Source organism: Sphaeramia orbicularis, chromosome 24 (genome assembly GCF_902148855.1).
Source record: "Sphaeramia orbicularis chromosome 24, fSphaOr1.1, whole genome shotgun sequence".
NCBI lineage: Eukaryota > Metazoa > Chordata > Actinopteri > Kurtiformes > Apogonidae > Sphaeramia > Sphaeramia orbicularis.
In genome coordinates, this window is record NC_043979.1 from 25,069,586 (window position 1) to 25,089,428 (window position 19,843).

General features: G+C 41.2%; 1 protein-coding gene across 4 annotated transcripts; it reads left to right on the forward strand.

Annotated features, from left to right (window-relative positions):
* The first annotated feature begins 480 nt into the window (after positions 1–480).
* Positions 481–13,309, forward strand: bmf2 (BCL2 modifying factor 2). 4 transcript variants are annotated; one of them, XM_030128691.1, is made up of 4 exons: positions 481–611; positions 4,335–4,580; positions 5,817–6,037; positions 9,443–13,309. In XM_030128691.1, the coding sequence occupies exons 2-4, from the start codon at positions 4,358–4,360 to the stop codon at positions 9,557–9,559; spliced, it is 561 nt and encodes a 186-aa protein (XP_029984551.1). In that variant the 5' UTR covers positions 481–611; positions 4,335–4,357; the 3' UTR covers positions 9,560–13,309. The 4 variants fall into 4 exon arrangements, with proteins under 4 accessions (XP_029984551.1, XP_029984549.1, XP_029984548.1 ...); XM_030128689.1 differs by lacking the exon at positions 481–611 and adding an exon at positions 1,113–1,259; XM_030128688.1 differs by lacking the exon at positions 481–611 and adding an exon at positions 1,433–1,555.
* Positions 13,310–19,843: the final 6,534 nt, after the last annotated feature.

Genomic DNA, 19,843 nt, shown 5'->3' on the forward strand with positions numbered 1-19,843 from the left:
CAGGATGCGTTTAAGGGCATGTATAAGTCTTATTGCACACATTTGACCAAAAAGACAATACTTTCAGCAAGGATTTAATTCTTATACTATGGATTTGGCATATTTTGACAGAATGTTATCCCATATCAGACCCACTAAAACACCCATATGACAGTTAAATGTGTGAATCCGGTTGTTGCTTTCACGGTCCACAACCCCCCATTTCACCGACCCCCAGCAGTTGGGTGGGTTCACGTTTCTCCATCCCCGCAGCAGCCGCTCCCAATCAGCTGAGCAGAGCGCGGAAAGCAGTCACATGTCTTATCTCGGTTTGTGTTTTTCCCCCTCCACGTGTCAAGATACACGAAGCAGAAGGCGGGACCAAAACAAAGCGTGTGATTGGTCGACTCCGTGTCACCAGCTTATGGTTGCGAGGAGGACTGTCCTCTTAAAGGGCCACACACAATATTTTTATCTCAACAACAATACAAGCAACTAAACATCTATAGAGATCAATTAAAGGATGGAAGTCTGTGTAAATGCGGAGTGCATTCAAGAATAAACCTCAAATGACAAAAATACGGATTAATTTGGAAAATCATCATGTCTACATCTCTGTATATTGCATTAATGTAAGTAAAACATCTACTTTTTTGTGTTGTTTTTATTCCCATTTTATGCTGTTAAGGAATATTCGTAATGCTTTTTCTTTTATTATGTGCTTACACGTATGATTTGACTGTTGCATGGTGCTTTGCAGATATTCAATCCAATGCGTAATCTTCCTCAAGGCTGCAGCTGCATATTTGTGTATTGTGCATCAGTTAAAATGCATAAATAATGTCAGTATAACAAAAAAAGCTGCAGCCCATGGTAATAACTCATTGGTCGCTATCTGCAGTGGGTGTCTTTGTTTTGCTTTTATTGACATTTTGTTATTAATGCATGTGAAATACTTGAAAAAACAGGGATTTAAGGCAATGCTTTGTCACTTTTACAGGCCAAAAGCTAAAGTGAAGTGAATGCAGTGTGGTGTATTTGCATAACACTGTGGATCTGGCTCCTTTCACATTATCACAATGGGCGGGTCCCGGTCATCGGGGCGGACCGTTTTGACACAGGGAAAAAACACACACACAAGCCCGCTCTAGTCAGCAAACATCCACGAGTGGTTGAACGCGGAGAGGGATACGAGTCGCATCACCACAGTCCGTAGGAAACAAGTGAACACCAAGTTGTCAAGATACCACCGATCACCACGGAAAGCGCTTTCGCTGGCGGTGAGTTGATAGGATCCGAGCCGTGTGCGTGTCCGTGGGAGTTTGTCAACAAATGTGCGGGGCGGGCAGCTTGGGCATGCCCGGGCAGAGACAGGGATGAGCGGACCCACCAGGCTTTGGCATATGGAGAAGGGAATTTATAGATATGTGTCTGTCCGGTTCGTCTGATCTGATCTGATGTGAGAGCGTTTTCTTGGGGCTGGTTCGGTTCGTCTCCACCCGGGTCTGGTCTGGTCTGGTCTGGATGCTCCGTGTCCCGGCCGATGGTGGTCGGTCCGTGCGTAACACCCCCATCGGTGTGTATTGTTAATTAATTAATTATTTTTTTTCTCTTTTTTAACATCTCCACTGATGGATATTGTAGTGTTGAAGCGTGGTTTGTGTGACATTGTTATTCTGGTTGTTAAAATTACACGCGTGTTTCTGTGTCACGGTGTTGTCAGTCTGTCTCTATTATCTCAGAGCTTGTTTTGAGGAAGATGTGTCAGGGAAGTAAAGAGAAAGTGTAAAAAAAAAAAAAACACAAAACATGTGAGCAGCTGAGATCGGTTTCACTATCAGACGCTCGTGAAAAGCCGCTACTTTATTTCATTGTTTTGACTGAAGTTGTCGACACTTTTTAAGACGAAAAAAAAACAGCAATCTAACAGTGGTTGTTCTTATTTTTAATGTATATCTCAACAGCATGTAAGCTTGTGCTATAGAGGATGTCTTTATAAGTTGTCACTTTATGGCCTCGGTGATCAGCGGTCGGACACACCGCCCGTACGCGCACCGCTGCCCCGGGTTTCGCGCTCTTGACGCGGGTAAAGACGCAGCGCCTCCCCGGTGGTCCCATGGAGCACGCATAAAATGACAACCTAAATGTTAAACACATGAAACTACACCTCGAATCGTGTAAAGTTGATGTGTTTGCTTTCAATCCGGTGGTGAAGTTGGTTGCCTCATCATGGCATAATTACCTAAGTCATATTTTTTCAGAACATGATGCAAAATGATGTAGCAGTAGTAGTTAAGAGAGTTAAGTTATGGAGATTTGGCCTAAAATATGACTTAAGTAACTATACTATGAGGATAACAATAGAAAATCCTGCATAATTAATGAAAACTTTAAAAATATGAATCTAAATCATTGATCCTCCTCTTGATTTTTCCATCTAAATGAGGACTCCTGGCTGTCACTTCACCACCTATGTCCACATGACATGCATTTGTAGTTACCTCAAAGCAGAAGGTGAACTTTCAGCCGAGCTCACCTTGTTTGCACTCCTTCAGAGCTGTGCATGGATCAGAGCCCAGTGCCCGGATGGTGCAGCAGAGGGAGCCACTTTGTGCTGCAGCTTTGAGCCCCTGACCAGCACTGTGGTGACTGCCAGGCCTCCCTGCCGCCTCAGGCAGTGTGTATCTGTGTGCATGTCCTTCTGTGTCTTCCTGTCTATGTTTGGTTTTTATGTGTCTGACACTCTGGTAGTCTTGCCAGTCCTCTGTCGACTGCCAGTAGAAATTCAAGATAGGGCTGCCACTGACACAAGTGCAGGCAAAGCTTACTATGTAATTGCAGGTGCCTTTACAGCTTTTATTGCAGTATTGTGCTGCTGGAGAAGGTGTTATTGCATGTTACAGCTGTGCTGCACTCTGGCACTGCAAATACAAACATAAATGTGCAGTGGAGAAAGTGACTCAACTTTACAATAGGGTAAACCACAGGATATCAATGTTGCAAACAGCCACTTTTCATGGCAAAAGTGGACACTAATGATGTGATTTGGCTTCTAATACTCACATATTCTATAAGTAGAAATGGCTTTACATACAGAACTGAATTGACTCAATTTAATGACACTTTAACACTTTCACATCGATGTATGCAACAGCCACTGACTTCGTAAACAAACGCAATATCATTGTATCCAGTTTCAGCTTTTGACAGGCAAGCTAGCCCACTTGTCTCCACTTACACAACAAAAGGAAAAGAGAGAAACCCTCAACAACAAGATGAAACAGTGGTTCAGATTGTGGCGTCTGGCCAACAAGGAAGAGGGCGCGAGTGTTTGCGTTGAGCAGGCACAGTTGAGGATGGAGTGAAACTCGTTATCTTCCCTTCTGTCCCCATGAAACGGCTGCTGCTGCTGCACATGACAGTCTAGCCAGAAGTTTGGTTTCACTGAGGTTTCACTCATACACACCAGCTGCTGTGTGTGTGTGTGCATGTGTGTGTGTGCTGATAGTGTAGACAGGCAGGTATCCAGTCTTCTGTGGTTGAGGGAACTAGCAGGTTTTAAAGTTGAGCAGCAGGATTGTGCAGGAGGAGTTTAATTCCCCACTGTGTTCTGCTCTGTGGCACATTGTTCCAGATTAAGGTAATTCTTAGGGGAAAAATGCCTCTTGGGTGCATCTTTTGGCGCTCAATTACAGTTTGGCTCCTTATCAGAAACAGTTTAGGAAAATCTGTTGCGGGAGGATGGCAGATCTGGCGTGGTATATTCAGCCGCCCACTCCGTCCCGTCTACACTGGGTGATTCCATAGGTTTTGCAACATAATAAAAAGAGAGAGATCATCGCTTTAGCTGCATATAAAAGTCTAAACATTTGGAGCTACTTTGGCAGAGCTCACTGTGCTCCTGGGACAATCCATCTTTGCTTGTTTGTTTTCAGTATTACCTCACGCAGCATAAGCCTCTTACTGGGCATTACAGTGACTAATGAGTTATTTTCATTTAATGTAGACAGGCTGAGATAATTTTCCATCTGCCAGAGGGCAAAGTTTCCACTGATAACAATATGATATTTGGCAGTTTTGTATTGAAACAAATCATAGCCAAATAACTGGGGGAGTGCAAAGCAGAGATCCTAAACAGGTGTGGGTGGGACACAGTACTGCAAATACATCTAATATTTATTTACACTGGAAAAATATATTGTAATATGTTTTGTTTATGTTTACGCATTTGGCAGACGCTTTTTTCCAAAGCGACTTACAGGGGAAAACCAATTAAATCACTCAATCAGTCAAATTTTATTTATATGTCTTATATTTTTTAATGTTTTCATCTGGTGTGTTTGCATTCGTTTTAGGGAGTTTACCGCTGAGGCGTCGGATGGATGATGAGGAGGAGGACATGTCACGGCCCATCTCACAACTCTGGGGAACGCCCTTCAGGGACATCAAATACGAGGATCGAACCACACAGATGGCGGCTGGACAGGCCCTCGCTGCCGTCACTGCCGCTGTGCCCACGTCGCAGAGCCACAACAACAACAGCATCAGCATCAACACGCTGCCCTGCAGTTTGCACTGGCAGCCACGCATACCTTTTCACGGTAAGGGGAAGGGAGACTTCAACAGAACTGATGTGGGCTTAGATTAGTTGGTGGCTGTATTTTTCCTCGTAAATGTTTACAGATTCAGATGTGACCATGTGAGAAATCTGACTGCAAGACAAATGGAGTTCCACACAGAAAAAGGCTGAGAAGTTAATTTTCTCCAGCAGGGAAATCCCCACTTCATATAATATGTGACCCAAGATATATTCTTGGAAACAGTTTATTTACACATTAGACTTTCATCTCTTTGAATATTTAATCAACTAAAATTTAATAAATGCTAATCACATTATAGCTTCAGTAGTGCTAGAATGTCTGTGCATTTTAAAATAACACTTGTGCACACACAGTGGTCTATACCTACACCAATATGTCGATCAGCTTTTAATTCAATATTGTTTTTGTATGTCTAATTAAATCAATGTGACATCCCCCTAATTGAATTGAACGAATGTTGAAGTAGAATGTTGTTTGTTTGTTGACTCAGTGTCAGTCTGTGAGAGCTTCGTATTGTTTGGCCATTTAAAGTCATCAATACACAAATACCGCTGTCTGTTATTACCTTGTCGTTCATTGTAATCTCAGCAGTAATGGATGTCATGCACTTGGCTCGGTGCCACCCCTTCTCTTAAATACCGTCCAGGGAGCTCAGTTTCTTAGAGATATGGGACGGGACAGCAGAGCGTTCTTCACACATGAAAATTGTTTTTCCCTCCAAGTGGCATGACTGCATGCTAGAGGCAACAAGTAAACTCGATGACACAGCTCACAAAAAGACGACGGTTCACTGAGGCTGTTGTTGATTTAATAGGGTGTTTGAGTTTTCCACCTACCGATACTCTCCCTCTTTCCTATTTGTGGGCTTTCCAGTTGTACTTTGAGCGCCTACCTTGTAATTTGTTCATCTATGAGACGATACGATAAAACCTGTTTGTTTTTGCAGGCATTTTGGCAGCAGGAAAGGAGAGAGTACATATTTGACTGCTAGACACAGCTGTGTTTGTGGCTGTTAATAGTACTAGTAAATCTTGATAGTTTGGCTTATCTTAAGACTGTCTGCAAGTGTGTTTCACTGTCTGGTCTAAGATCTCCCATGAAAACGTCAGTGTTTGGTGAAGCGAAACATCTAACACGACTGGTAGAAACAGCATTTTTTCACTTTTATGGACAAATGTACACTGAAAATCACAAAAGATTTTATAGATCCAATGACAGCCTTGAGTTTCCTTTTAGGTAACGCTGGATTACGTGCACATTTCCCTGCTCGATTTGAGCCTATGGAGGACCGGGGAGAGAGGCAGATTGAAGAGGAGGAGGAAGAGCGCAGAGAGGAGGAGGAAGATAACAGGGTGGCGGAGAGGAATGAGGAGCAGGCGGGAGTGAGCGTCGAGGCGCAAATTGGCCGCAAACTTCGAGAGATTGGAGACAAATTCCAGCAGGATCATGTTGAACTGGTAAGCGTTAGATCTAAGTGTGAATCAGATCGTAAATGACGTCCTACATCAAACAAGAACAAGTGGATAGATAAGTGGGTTTACAGTATCAGCCAACTAAATACTGCAATTTTACATTTCATCGACACATTAGCAGATGAGATTGTGCCATAGCATTGTGCAAATCTAACACAATAGCCTCTTGTTTGAGTACTTTGTGTCGAATATTTATGCACGTCAGCTTTTACTTGATCGGTGATGAGGTTCGATGCTATCTTGGGCCAATTTGTGGCTCACTCTTGGAAAGAAAGCAACCAAGCATTTTGCCAGCTGGGTTGGCCACAACCCACTGTGGATAAAAATAGCCCGTGCAGTGATTCAGCCACTTTCTTGGTCACACTGAAAAAATTAAATCCTAAATCACTAATACAGCAACTTATATTAAGATACTGAAGGTAAGAAGCTGGAATTTAGGAATCCAGTGTCACAGTGTAATCTCTCCAGATGAATCAGATAATTTAATACTGATGTTTAGTTTTGATAAGGTTATCTAATGTAAGGATAAACCCCAGGAGACAGATAAACAGCAGCGATTCCTCAAGAATAGCAGAAGTATTTAAGTCGACTTTGTTATTATTATTATTTTATCTGATCTGGACTTTGAATGCGACAAACATGACAACGTGTTCCACTTCAAATGCGACACACAAACCTGTCTGTTGTCCTTTGGCAGGGCTTCGTATCATACTGATCTTGATAACAGGTCAGAGGGTTCAGTGTATCAGCTCTTGAAAAGCAGTTACATGTCTGACTGAGAGCTCACATTAGTCACATGATCATGACCTCTGTTAATAATAAGTACAAATATAGTGGGGAGGGGTTTGTTTTAGTCTCTTATCTGCTGCAGTGGCTGTTTTGCTGTGGGGGGGGTCTGTGTAGACAAGAAGGTGTGGTCTTGTAGAGAAGTTCAATGTTTGATTAAGGGAGGAGGGAGTTGATGAAAAAGCTGTATTTATGTGAAAGGAAGAAAAAAGGAAGATAGAAAAAAGAGAAAAAAAAAAGAAAAAGTTTTACTTATGTTGGAGAGCAGGTGTGACGGATATGACTGTCATGAACAGGACTGAGCAGTACATCTGTGTCTGGGTAGAGTTGGACGGCTGAGTATATACAAGTCTAAAAATAGACTCTGACTCACACACTTATAGACGCAACCAGTAACATGACAGCTACCCACAATACCTCAGTTGTCCTGCTGACTGCCTCAGCAAACGTTTATGAGTGTGTATATGTGTGTGTGTGTGTGTGTGTGTTTGGTTTGTGTGTAAAACTGTGCGACAGTGAGATAAGAGAGAAAATTTTTCTTTTTTGTCTAGACGCTCGAGTCGGTTTTATCCTGCAGGATATGATATTGCTGTCGGTGGAATATTCCAAAGACAGAACAATCACAAGATATCCAATCATTTCATCGCATGACATCTGCGCTATTGTTAGACTTTTTTCACTCGCTTCTCTGAGCAGAAGTTTGCGGTGCGGGCAAATGTGTGGGTTTTTTGTTTATGTGAAGTAGATTTTGGTTTCTTATCCATTTGTTTATACTACTTTTGGTTCCCATTTCAACGATAGTCCTTCCTTTAATATGCAGGCGAGTAGTTAAGATGCACATTGTCAGTTTTCCTAATCGTTTGAGTGCGTGAACCTAAAAAGAGCAAACAAAATACAACCCATTCTCACAACACGTAAATGAGAGCAGAAAGATGAGCCTCATGTGGAACAAACCAGAGTACTGTTTAAATAAGCTCAGCACTGTAGAATTAAATCAATTAAGGGCAATTAGGGTAACATTTAGTGGTGCTGGTTCAATTCAGTTCAGTCTGCTTGTTCTGCATCAAATAGCCTGTGGCAGGCTCTGATTGCAGGCTGGTAGAGACCTTGATGGGGAGAGCAGAGAGAGAGATTGTAACAAGAATGCTTATGCAACGGGCTGCAATATCGGTGCACGGCTCTTCAGAAAGCCAGTGGGAGCTGTGCAGGATCAGAGAGGAGGGAGGGGAGGGGTATGAGGAGATTGTAGACCGCAAAAGGATCCCCTTCATCTGTCTGCGTTCGATGAGGGCTGCACACCCCCGATAGAAAACGACGAGGGGAGCCAGGAGGAGGCGACTCCATAGGAGGGAGCAGTATCAGTTTCCTTTGCTGCGTTTTGATAATTATTGAGCTGACATCGCTATTAGGAGAGAGCCGTGATGAAATAGGCCGAGCGCTCTCTGAAAGCATTTCACTTTGAGGTGCTTGTTTAGAAGTCAACAGCGCAACAGCTAATAAGAGTGACTCGCTCAAACCCCAGAGAGTCAGATCGAGGGATTTTAATGAGATGAATGGGTGCTCCCCGGGGTTGGAGAATGTCCTGGTGTCGGGTAGTCGGCCAGCGGAGTTCATTACATCAGGTCATTTTCTTCCTTACATCATGCCTTTGTCTGAGAGCAAGTGTTTACAAGTGCGACAGTTGCAACAGACCCTCCGGTAAGCGATGTTACACCTGATGTCTTCAGCGGTGGCGGTGGCGTCAGGCAGGGCGTGTGTTTGCTTGAAAGCAGCTCATGTTGTGGAAACATTGAGCCCAGATCATGGGGTTTATCACAGTTCATGTGGTGTGGATAGATTGTGACAACTGATCTAAGAGTTTTTCTATCCTGTGTCAACCTCTGAACTTCCATCGGGTCACAGCCGACACATCTGTGGGTTACATCTGAGTCATGTTTAACCTGGGGCGGTATAGACTGTGTGTTAGCCACGTGTAAACACACAAACCAGAAGATCTAGCCTTTTCAAACAAACAGAACATCCATCATGACTGCTCCTTAACCCGTTATCGGGAAAGTGACTGTTTTTGGTCATTTCTGCACACATTACAAGACAGTGACAGCGACAGTTACAATGAGGACAGTGAGGCAACAATCTGAGATCACATGTGGCCTTCAGGGTCTGTAAGGTCCACCTCTGCATGAACAGTGAGGGTACCTGCTTTGTTAGGTACCATGAAGTAATGGTACTAATGTAAGGAATGATGTTTAAAGGGATAATGTGGATGTGGACAGGGGTCTGGATTAGCATTTATGTTGTTGGAATGTTCTAATGTTCTAAAATACATGCTCCTTTCACCTTACATGGGTTTTTCTTGTATTTTTTTATGTACTTCATGGATTTTTTAAAAAAATTTGATTTCTTTTTTTTTTTACCACCAAATATGGTATTTTCATTAACTGTGATTTTCTACATAAAAAAAAAAAAACAAAAAAAATCACAAAAGTAATAAAGTCTTGTTATGTCCTCCAACCACACACTGAGGTTGAAATTTCAGAGAAGTTCTATGAATGACCTATAAAGGGTTAACACGTCCATTTTTTTCTCTTTTGTGTCTTTTTACAGTTCATGAGACACCAGAGACAAAACCTGCCTGCCTGGATGCGCCTTACATTAGCCCTGTTCGGCTTTCTGTTTCCAAGAGAAGCTCTCATCCCCCGCCTGAGAGGAGAGCACAGATGAAGGGACTTCCTGCTGGCCCTCGCCTCGGCCCTTGTTTTTCTCCCCCAGCGGAGTCAAGGGACCAGACTTTTAGAGATGGCACTGTAAGATGAAACACGGGTTTGGATTTTGTTTCATTTTCAAATTGAATATGAAGATGAGATGAAGAAAACACTGGTCACCGCTGGACGGAGACTGATAAACTTTTTTCTTTTTTTTTTTCTTTTTTTGATCTTTTGGTTTTTTTTGGGTTTTTCGCCTCCAAGAAGAAGCCATTGAGTTTGAAGAGATATTTTCGAAATATTTGTAAGATTACCTATTTTGTACAGTAAACTGCTCTTTTTATTTGGTATTTCAAGTCTTGAAGGACCTCCATCAGTCCAGGGAATGCCTTATTCTCTCCTGCCACAGTTCAACTCTTGTGCATCGAGGAAATTGTAAGAAAAAGATACATTAATGATTAGGCCATTTTCCGACGCCAGACTGTGGACATGGACATTTCTGTGCTAAAGTTATTGACTTAAAACCTTGAGGACTTGAGGCATACTCCTAATTTATTGTCATAAAATACAACAGGCCCAGTACTTATCCTTTACTGTCTGACACTGGCTACTTTGAGAATGATATCACAGCGATGTTACACACTGGTGTTGCGCTGTTGGTCAGTTTAGATCTGTGTGTTACCAGCTTCCACTGTAGACATAGGCTGTCATCCATGAACACATCCCACCTCCAGAACCACTCATCCTGTCAGAGGTGGACTATCAACCCACTGTGTAGATTCAGATACTGTTGACTGAAACCATAAATGCATGTATGCTTGGATTTCGGTGTACTGCAGAAACCACCATATTTCAGTTCATGATCAGGTGTTTGTGGATTTGTGTGCTTTACTGTTCTCGAAATCTGCAGTAATTGTGAAACCAAATAAGCACAAACAAAGTTGAAAACTAGTCCCACCTGTGGGATTATTACGATCAGGGAACTAGAAACAATCAGACGGCTGAAAAGTTGGATCAATGTCATCATTTTCTAAAAGCTTTTCAGGATTTTTTTATGTTTTTTTTCCGTCACTGGCTGGGTTGACAATCGCAACTTTTGCCCTTTGCTGCATTGTGGGTCGCCTGTGAAAGAGATTTTTAATCAACATTCTCGGGGTGAGCAATATTCAAGCCAGTGAGAGGTAAAATCTTAGGGATGCATTTGCAATCAGACCGACATCCGTGAAAGGACAATTCCCGATCAATAAATGGCAGTGTTCTCAATGAAATACGCTTCTTTAAAAACATCTCGTTACAGAAATGCTTTCAGTTACAGTTTATATCCTCATATCTCGAGCGCTGGTTCAAAGCCCAAGTGCGTGAATGATACATCTCGAGTTCCAAATCAACCTCATGTTTTAAGTGCTTCTTCTCACCAGACTGCCAGTGGTACATTCAGCTTCACTCACAACTTAGTAAGAAGAGTTTTGTATAGTTTGGACAATGTATTAACACACAGACACAGAAGAGTTTATATGTGCGGCAACTGCCTCGGTAGTGCAGCGACACAGCCACTGTTTCTCAATGTAAGGTTTAACAAGGAAAAGGAAGTTAAAAAACAACCTTAAAGATTCATGAGTATAGTTGTATTATTTCAGTCTGTTCTAGATTCATGAACTTACGAAGACACTGATGGGTTTTTTTTCCTTTATGTTTTCTTCAGGGAGTAGTTAACAACCTGATGGTTTTCGTAAACGACTGAGGCCTCGGTTCAGGACCTGATAATCAATGCAGTAGACGACGCAGAACAAGCAGACACGTTCCTTTAGGAGACATTTTCCAAAGTATTTTCACTCCACATCAGCATGTTTAAGTGTGTTACAGTTAGTCAGGAGGGTTGTTTTGACTACTAAGTAGCTGAACCAAAAGTTTGTTTCCTGCAAACACTGAACGCTGAGCCAATTGCGATAGATGTGACACACTCTCTGGTCTCCAGTCCGAAGCTTTGCGCTCTCACTCTTTTCCACTGTGTCATGTTTAACTACTCCCTGTGCTTTTATCGAGAACAAGTTTGATTTTGTTTGGTTTCTTTGAGATAATTTATTCTAATTTATTTTGTGTATATTTGCTCAGTGCTACTGTATAGATGCTATCTCAGTGTGTACAGTCATTTTCTTCTCATTGTTGATGTGCATTCAGTAGTGTGATTGATGCCTGTGTGTGGGGAGGTTGGACTAAAGCCATGTGCCTCGTGCGGCCTCACGCTAAATGAGTGTGAGTCTTTACAAATCACGTGAACAACAGACAATCAAATGTATAAAACGTGCCTTGTGAATAACAGACCTGCCACATCATCATCATCAACACTTGGCATAATAGTATCCGAAAGTCACTGGTCACGGCTCTTGTTTCACTTGGGCTCTGTGAGATCAAACTCTGATACCTTTCGGCACAAACAGAACATCAATGTTCGTTGTGCCCGGAAATGAACGAACAGAAAATAACCGCCCGTTTGATTCTCACATCAGTTCACGAGGCACAGGCTCAACCTTTGACATCTCTCAGCACAAATGGCGAGTTTCACCATGTAAAACCTTCTTAATATCAGAAGACTGTTTGCAATCAATGTGCACTGTAAAAAAAAAAAACAACAATTTTTTACCTGTATACTGTATTTTGCGCCTCTCTCTTTCTACTCCTGTGCTGAACTTCCCCTCTAGATTCTTGAATCTTTCTAAGATCTGTGATATATGCTGGATCGGCCTGGCTTGTCTGGGTTTCTGTGCTTTATTATCTGCAATCTAGCAGGGCTGTGGGTTTACATTTAAAGGAGGAATGAGCCACCGTGGTGCCCAGTATTATTTGTAGGTGAGATGGGTTGAACAGTCACGCAGTAGGAGTTGATCCGACTTTACCAACCGCTGCTCCAACCCTGACTCAAGTGAAACATTTGTTATATGTTCAACCTTCAGTGTCTTTAATATCAAATTTCTTCGATCGGTTTTTTGAATATCCAAGAAGGAGTGCATCTTTACTGTCAAGTGCTGTGATTTGGTGTTTTTTATACATTAGACATGAATTTGACACAGCTATTGTTGCTAACTTTATAAAAAAACAATTTTTTGCAAAAATTTTTCCATACCTTTTTGTAAGAAGACGATGAAAGACGTACAACAACACAACTCTTTTTTTTTGCTTTTCTATGATTGCTTTTTTTCAATGTTGTGGCATCTTTTAATATTAGATATTGCCAAGTCTGCTGTGTCACTCTCAGTTCAAGGGCTTTTTTCAATATATGTATATGGAGTAAAAGTGCATGTCCAACATTCCTTAAAAAAAATCTGTATCTTAAAGGTTTGAATGTAATTTAATGGAGTGAAAAACCACAATATCTCTTTTAATACTGAACAGTGGAACTTATTTCAGACTGCCGTGCTGCGTGCGCTGGGAGTTTGTATTGTCTTCACATTGCTTTCTTTACATTCAGAGTGGTCTCAAGGATTTCACATTCATGTGTCCTATGAAGTGAGACCCAGTCCAGATGTAGCAGTTTTGTTAAAGCATTGGCTGTGTTATCTTTGGGACTGCTCTGTGTCTTCTGCACAGACGGCGCAGGACATGGAGGGACGGACGAAACAGGAGGATGGGGGGTGTTTGTTCTTTTTTCTAGTGCAATATGCTGTACATAAGAGCTTGACTCTCAAAATCTTACATTTTCTCTTAATTTCTTTTGTTGTTAAATGGGTACATTTGCTGTTTTTTTCATTAAAACTTTATTGACAATTGAAAAGCCTTGTTTATGTCTTGTTTATGGACACATGTAACATGTACATGTGACAAGCACGTCTATAGTTTATTTTCAAGCTGGTTAACACACTGAATGTGTATATAATTGCAGTCATTGCAACAGACATTGTGGTTTCCATATAACTGACAAGTTTCCTAGGAATGATAATTTTTGCATTTGATTTCCACTCAAAAGGCTTCTTTATTAAATTACATGTTGCAACACATTTTATTTTCATCTAACACTGCCTCTCTTTAAATTTAATTATTGCACTTTTTACTACATTCCTCTGTTTGACCTTAAAGTCAAGTTTTATTTCACCTTAAATAGAGGCTGATTTAGTTCTTCATTTACACAGACAAATCAGAAATGTCAACTTACAGTGAAAACCTAAGAATCTTGTTTTACTTCTTTTCTAATCAACATAAAAACAGCCTTAAAATGAACTTGAAATACGCTTGGATTGTCAACAGCCTTGAACAATCCACCACTATAAAGGAGATCCTCCACTGCTTAAGGAGAATGTTTTATCTAATCAGTTCTACAATTACCAAGATATTGCAACAAATAAAAACATGAATCAAATTATTTTTACATCTGTTGCAGACAGACAAGCTTTGCAAACTGCAAGTGATATCAACCCCAAAAATCCACAGAATAATTCTTACTTCTAAGATGAGAAACTAGTGTTTTAGCCCCTCTGAAAGTCCCTAAAAAGAAAATTTAACTTGAACAATAGAAGTGTTTCATAAGCCCTGGAGGCAGGAGGAGCTCATCGCTGAGTTTTTTTTACATGCTCTGCCCTCTGGGGGAAAGGTGCAGCCTTACATAAGTGTGATTCACTTCTCCGTCACTGGGCTTTTTTAACACTGTTCCTCAGGCTGTTGCTTTGTGCAGACAGAGCAAAGGGGGTTAATGGAGTGTATACATATGTGTTTAAAAGGGACTAGAGGCTGAGACACATGGCATAGGGAAAGCAGAGTATTTAGAGTTTCAGAAGTGGACTGAGCTGAGGATGGGGAAGATATTAACGCGTCGCAGTTTTGGAAAACAAGTGTTTTACTACATACTGAGCTGATACCACTTGATATTATAATGTTTTAAAGCAGTTGTAACTGTCACCTTCGGGTCATTTCCCCTGTGTTTACTGATCACAGGTAGTATGCACTTTTTTCTGCTTTTCTAAAATTGAATTGAATTGAATGTAAGTCCTTGTATGTTAAAGTACAGGAACACAAATCACTTACCGACATGCTGCCTTCTTTTCATTTGCATAGAACACGATGTACTGTACCTACATTACAAGACAAAGAGCTAATTTTGGATTGTCAAGGTTCTTCAAAGAATAATGTCTCACACTTTTCTAAGAACAGGCATTCAATGAGACACTGATATGTTTCTTCTCATGTACAATTTCATGATCTAAAAAATGTAAAACACTGTACTTGTGCCCAAGCAGTAACACATCTATAAGCTTTTCTTCTCCTTTGTGTGCATTACAAGCAGACCGGTGAACACAGCCTGTTGTGTTATTTTCATTTTTATAGTGGCTCTATGACTCCTTGTCTCATTCAGTCATATTCGTGTAGTGTTAGAGAATACATGCAGCAGGTTAACACTGAAGCCTAAGTCCCAGAATGCATTGCTTGCATAGCAGGGTAGAGGTTTTAACCACAAAACAGGCCCTGTTTCCTTCTACTCTAAACTCCCACCAGCTGAAGTGAAAGCCTCATCCCTTGGGACTGCTGGTAAATACAGACAAGTGTGAGTATGAGCATTTCAGTGTGTGCTGTGTGTCTTCAGGGAGAAAAAAAAACTGCGGAGGGGGGGGTTGGCGAGGGCTTGCTTGGCTCAGCACTTTTTCGCACACAGCCCTGACAAAGGCCTCTCTGTTCTTCTGGCCAGTTGCTCAGGGAGACGCCCTCATGATAGCCCGGTGCCTATCTCAAGGGTCACGCCTCGACTTCAGCAGAGAAGCTCCAGTCCCTGGTTCTTTTTGTTTACCTCTGCCTCACTGGGTGCTCTGAAAATGAACCCTTTAGTGTGCGTCTGTGTTTGTGGTATAATGGGACCATGAAGGAAATACTCTTCTTCTATTGTCACACAGCAGGTTTAAACATTTATCAGCGTAACATATGGTACATATTTTACCATCCTTTTTCTTTGCTCAGCTTCATGTTGTATTTGTTCTGTTCTGCCGCGAACAAAGACTTACATGTGCCTTGTTTACGAATCCACAGAACAATCTCCTGAGAGGTATTATGGAGTGATGACATTTCAATTATCACCTTCGGAAAGCATTCTGTGCCTCGGAGATGCTGTCAGGGAAACAGGTCAAAGTGTGCGTCTTCATGTACCCAGCGTGGCGGAAACATCCATTTTTACCAAATGAAGTCATTGATCAACATTGTTTGAGTAGAACTTACTTTTGATTGCAGCTGTCTTAAAACTTTATGAGTCTACTGAGCACTAGCTGTAGCTAAACTGGTTCCAGGCATGAAACTGGACTGTTATCGTGCTGTGCCACATCATAATTTCCTAATTTGTCTTATTCATTTTCAAATGTGAGAATTTTACACATACTAAAGCATTTGTTCAACCAGATGATCCTTTCTGTTTCCATTCATTTAAGGTTTATTCTAGTTTATAACAGTAAATAAGTGTAATACCCATAGACTGAGTAGAATTAGTTGACAGAGGAACCATTGTTTTGAAGCCAGGAGTTTGGAATTTGATCAGGATGTTGGCTTTTTGGAGTTTGAAGTGAGCATATTTGGACAAAAGGGATGGAACTACAGGAGCCTGAGGGATCATGGGTAACCCAACGCTACGTGCTAGCTTACCGAGTCAGTAAAATGGTAAAACTGGTATGGGGCTGCCATGGCTCAGATGGTAGAGTGGGGTAGAGTCTAATAACCAAAGGGTTGGCAGTTCGAATCCCGCTCTGTCCATGTGCTGTTGTGTCCTTGGGCAAGACACTTCACCCTCCTTGCCTCCAGTGCTGCTACTCACACTGGTGTATGAATGTGTATGAATGTTTGGTGGTGGTCGGAGGGGCTGTAGGCACGGATTGGCAGCCACGCTTCCGTCAGTCTGCCCCAGGGCACCTGTGGCTATAGATGTAGTTTACCAGCACCAGAGGGGGAATGTGAGAGTGAATGAATAATGGATCCTCTGTACGTGCTTTGAGTATGCGTTCATAGCAAAGCGCTCTATAAATCTAATCCATTATTATTATTATTATTATTATTATTATTATTATTAGACATTTTCAAGTCTTGTTGATGGTAACTATTAACCACAACTGCAGCTGAGTTGTGTATCAGGAAAAATTATATGTTTTATTAAATAAACTAACACTCTGAAGGTATGACTCAGGCGGTGAGTGAGCTGTCAAACAGGTCCGTTAGTCCAAGTCCAACATGGCTGACATCCAACCCTTTTATTCAACTTGAGATCTGAATAATGGAGGACAAATTTACAGAATGACCAACAGATTACAAGATCCAAATAAAACAAATGTGACCTGAATGATCCTGGAAAAAAAGGTAACTTAGTGAGAGACGTTCAGTGTAAATCTGTGGGAGTCGAGGCTGTCACCGTTAGATACTTCTACATTGGCTTCATTTCAGTCAATGTACTGTTGATATCATATACTGTGAAACTGAGTAATTTTCTGAGATGATCATTGATGAAACAATCAAAAACCTCTTTCAATCACAACCTTATGTGCTGTTACTTTTACCTACAGTTGAGGTTATAAGATTATATACAGTTCACCTTGGCTAATTGCGCTTTATCTTTTCACACACTTCATTTCAATATTTTCCTGTTTTTATTTTATTTTTTTATTTACTCAACTATATTATTTTAGTTGAAAATAACTAAATGTAGCTTTTATTTATTGCATTATGTTTTCATAGGGATATATGTGAGACTCCTGTATCCGGGCAGCCATGGCTCAGATGGTAGAGCAGGTCGTCCAGTAGTTGGTGGTTTGAATCCCACTCTGTCCCAGTCATGTGCTGTTGTGTCCTTGGGCAAGACACTTCACTTCACAGACACTTCACTTCAGTGCTGCTATTCACACTGGTGTATGAATGGGTATGAATGTTTGGTGGTGGTCAGAGGGGCCGTAGGCGCGAATTGGCAGCCACACTTCTGTCAGCCTGCCCCAGGGCAGCTGTGGGTACAAATGTAGTTTACCAGCACCAGAGGTGATTGTGCATGCTTTGAGTATGCATTCATTGAAAAGCGCTATATAAATCTACTCCATTAGAAGTCTTTCATTGTGTAAGAATTGGTGGCATTATTATTAGAGCTGAACTGTGTGGAACCTACTCCATCTGTAGAAATAAAGCACTCCTTCTAAGGTCACAAAAATCACAGTTCTTTTTTTTGATTGCCAAAGTTCTTTCCTAACTGAGTAAAAATCAAAAGAAAAGTGAAATAAATGTAGCACAGTATTGATTATTCATCCTCTGCATTTAGATTCCACTAAAAGCCCTCAAAATCTTACACACTGAACCTTTAATATTGCTCTTTTAACACAACAAAAGGAACATTTAAGAGGAAAAAATAATAATTTGGCAATATATTATTCAATAGGTGTGGTTCCATCCTCTGTGGAAATAAACTTCCCGTCCACAGAGAATAGGTCCTGTTGCTCTGAATGGGCACACATGTCAGGTGTAGCGCTTTAGCAGCTTGTTGGGTCAAAACACGTTGGTGCAGCTGCAGCTGAGGATGGGCTCTGGGGAATAGCATGACTTCCTTCATAAATCAGACTTAGTCAGCGGTAGTGTTAACTGACCAAAAGATCCAAGCACCTATACAGTACCGGTGTATTAGAAGTCATGCCATTTTTACATCTCTAAGTAAATGTTAAGTATGAAAAAAAAAAAACTTAAAAATGAAATTATTGTCCTGCCTTTTTGCAGCTCCATAAACTGAAATCATCTTGTTGTTCAAGGACACTTGCAGGCACAGCAGAGTGGATTTCTGCCAACGCTGAGTTTAGGGCATGAGCGTGGGTTTTTCTAACTGTTGTTTCCCTCCTGTTTTAAAGACACACTCACCACCTTATTATCAAATCCAAACCTGCAGGATCATAACTTGCTGCATCATGACAAAAAGAAACCATCTGCAAAATGCAAAAAGTAGCCATGGGTCACAATTTCACCATGAGTAGCTGTTGCTAATTGGCGTCAGTGTTCCTCAGTTACCTGGCTCCGTTGTGACTGAGACACGCTGCCTTCACTTTACAACCGCAGCCCCTCGTATACACACCGCACCACCAAATAAGGGCGGGGAGCAGCCAATCCATCTCCTTGGGTAATAAAAGTTAAATGCACCCTGTGAGTCCAGACGTGCCTCCAGGGGGAACTCGGTGCAATAGGCGTCCACTATTGTCTGTGTCATCTCAGGCCTGTATCAGGGGAGGATTAACGACTGAGATGATAAGTGGGTATTTATATGGTGGTGACTGCTGTCTAATTCAAGACATATGAGTGGTAGAGGCCTGCAGCAGATAGCCCAACAGCCTCTGGAGACTCCAAAAACCCTGCTGTGTTTGGGTTATTTCTGTAGTTTTGAAACAACACGATAATAGCCAATGAAAAAATTACGACTGATGTTCTGTGCTACACAAGTATGACGTATTGTTGTCACTTCTGTTTATATAACAGAGTCTGTGTACTGTCTTTTTAACAAATTAAATCTCACAAAAACCCTTCTTGGATGGGTGTTGCTGTTTTCAGTTAATCCATGTACATTACAGCTGTCCCAATCAAAACACACATAAATAATGAATAATTAATGAGAATTTAGACTTTTTTTTGGTTAAAGAACCACAAAAAACATAATCCTAGAGTGCAGTATTTGAAATGTGTGAAGTTTTTAACAGTCTGTTGTTTACTGTGGTATTAGTGAGCCCCTCAGTAGCAGATGGTCCAGAGTGTGTTGTCTAGACTGTAACATACAAATGTAGTGCAATAGTAAAATATCCTCCTACTCAGGCTTTAAGTATTCAAATGTTTCCACGATCATTACATGTTTATCTGACTCCTTTTTAGTGTCCAAATATAAGATTCCATTTGCATGTGATCCTCGCTCTTTCAGGTATGTTCTCTCTTCTGATTCATGTAGCAAATCTCTGGTGTGTCCATTCCCGGAAAGTTTGGTTTATGACATCTGCCTGCTGCGTGAGGGTCAAACACAGATGATTGTGTTTGTTGACTCTGCAAACAACCATGAATACTTCCAGAAACCCGAGTTGGTGGCAGTATCAGTTTGCACAGTGACATAATAACTCGGTCACACAACACCCTCTGCATCACATACATGTTTGATAAGTAACTAATTGTAAAAAAAAAAAAAAATCAGCTCAGTAACAGTATCCCACCAGCAGTCAGTTCTTTGGAAACAGACGTGATGAATTAGCTTTTTAAAAGAAAGAAACAGTAATGTGTGTATTCACAGACATGAATTATATGCAGGTAGTGAAAACACCACATAGATCTTGCAGAGCTTTCAAGT

What these genes read in the sequence shown, in the direction of transcription:
- bmf2 (XM_030128688.1), top strand. Translation starts at nt 1,504, where the DNA reads ATGCTCCGTGTCCCGGCCGATGGTGGTCGGTCCGTGCGTAACACCCCC. An exon ending in GCCACGCATACCTTTTCACG is followed by an intron (nt 4,581 to 5,816) that starts GTAAGGGGAAGG and finishes GTTTCCTTTTAG; the next exon opens with GTAACGCTGGATTACGTGCA. An exon ending in AGCAGGATCATGTTGAACTG is followed by an intron (nt 6,038 to 9,442) that starts GTAAGCGTTAGA and finishes GTCTTTTTACAG; the next exon opens with TTCATGAGACACCAGAGACA.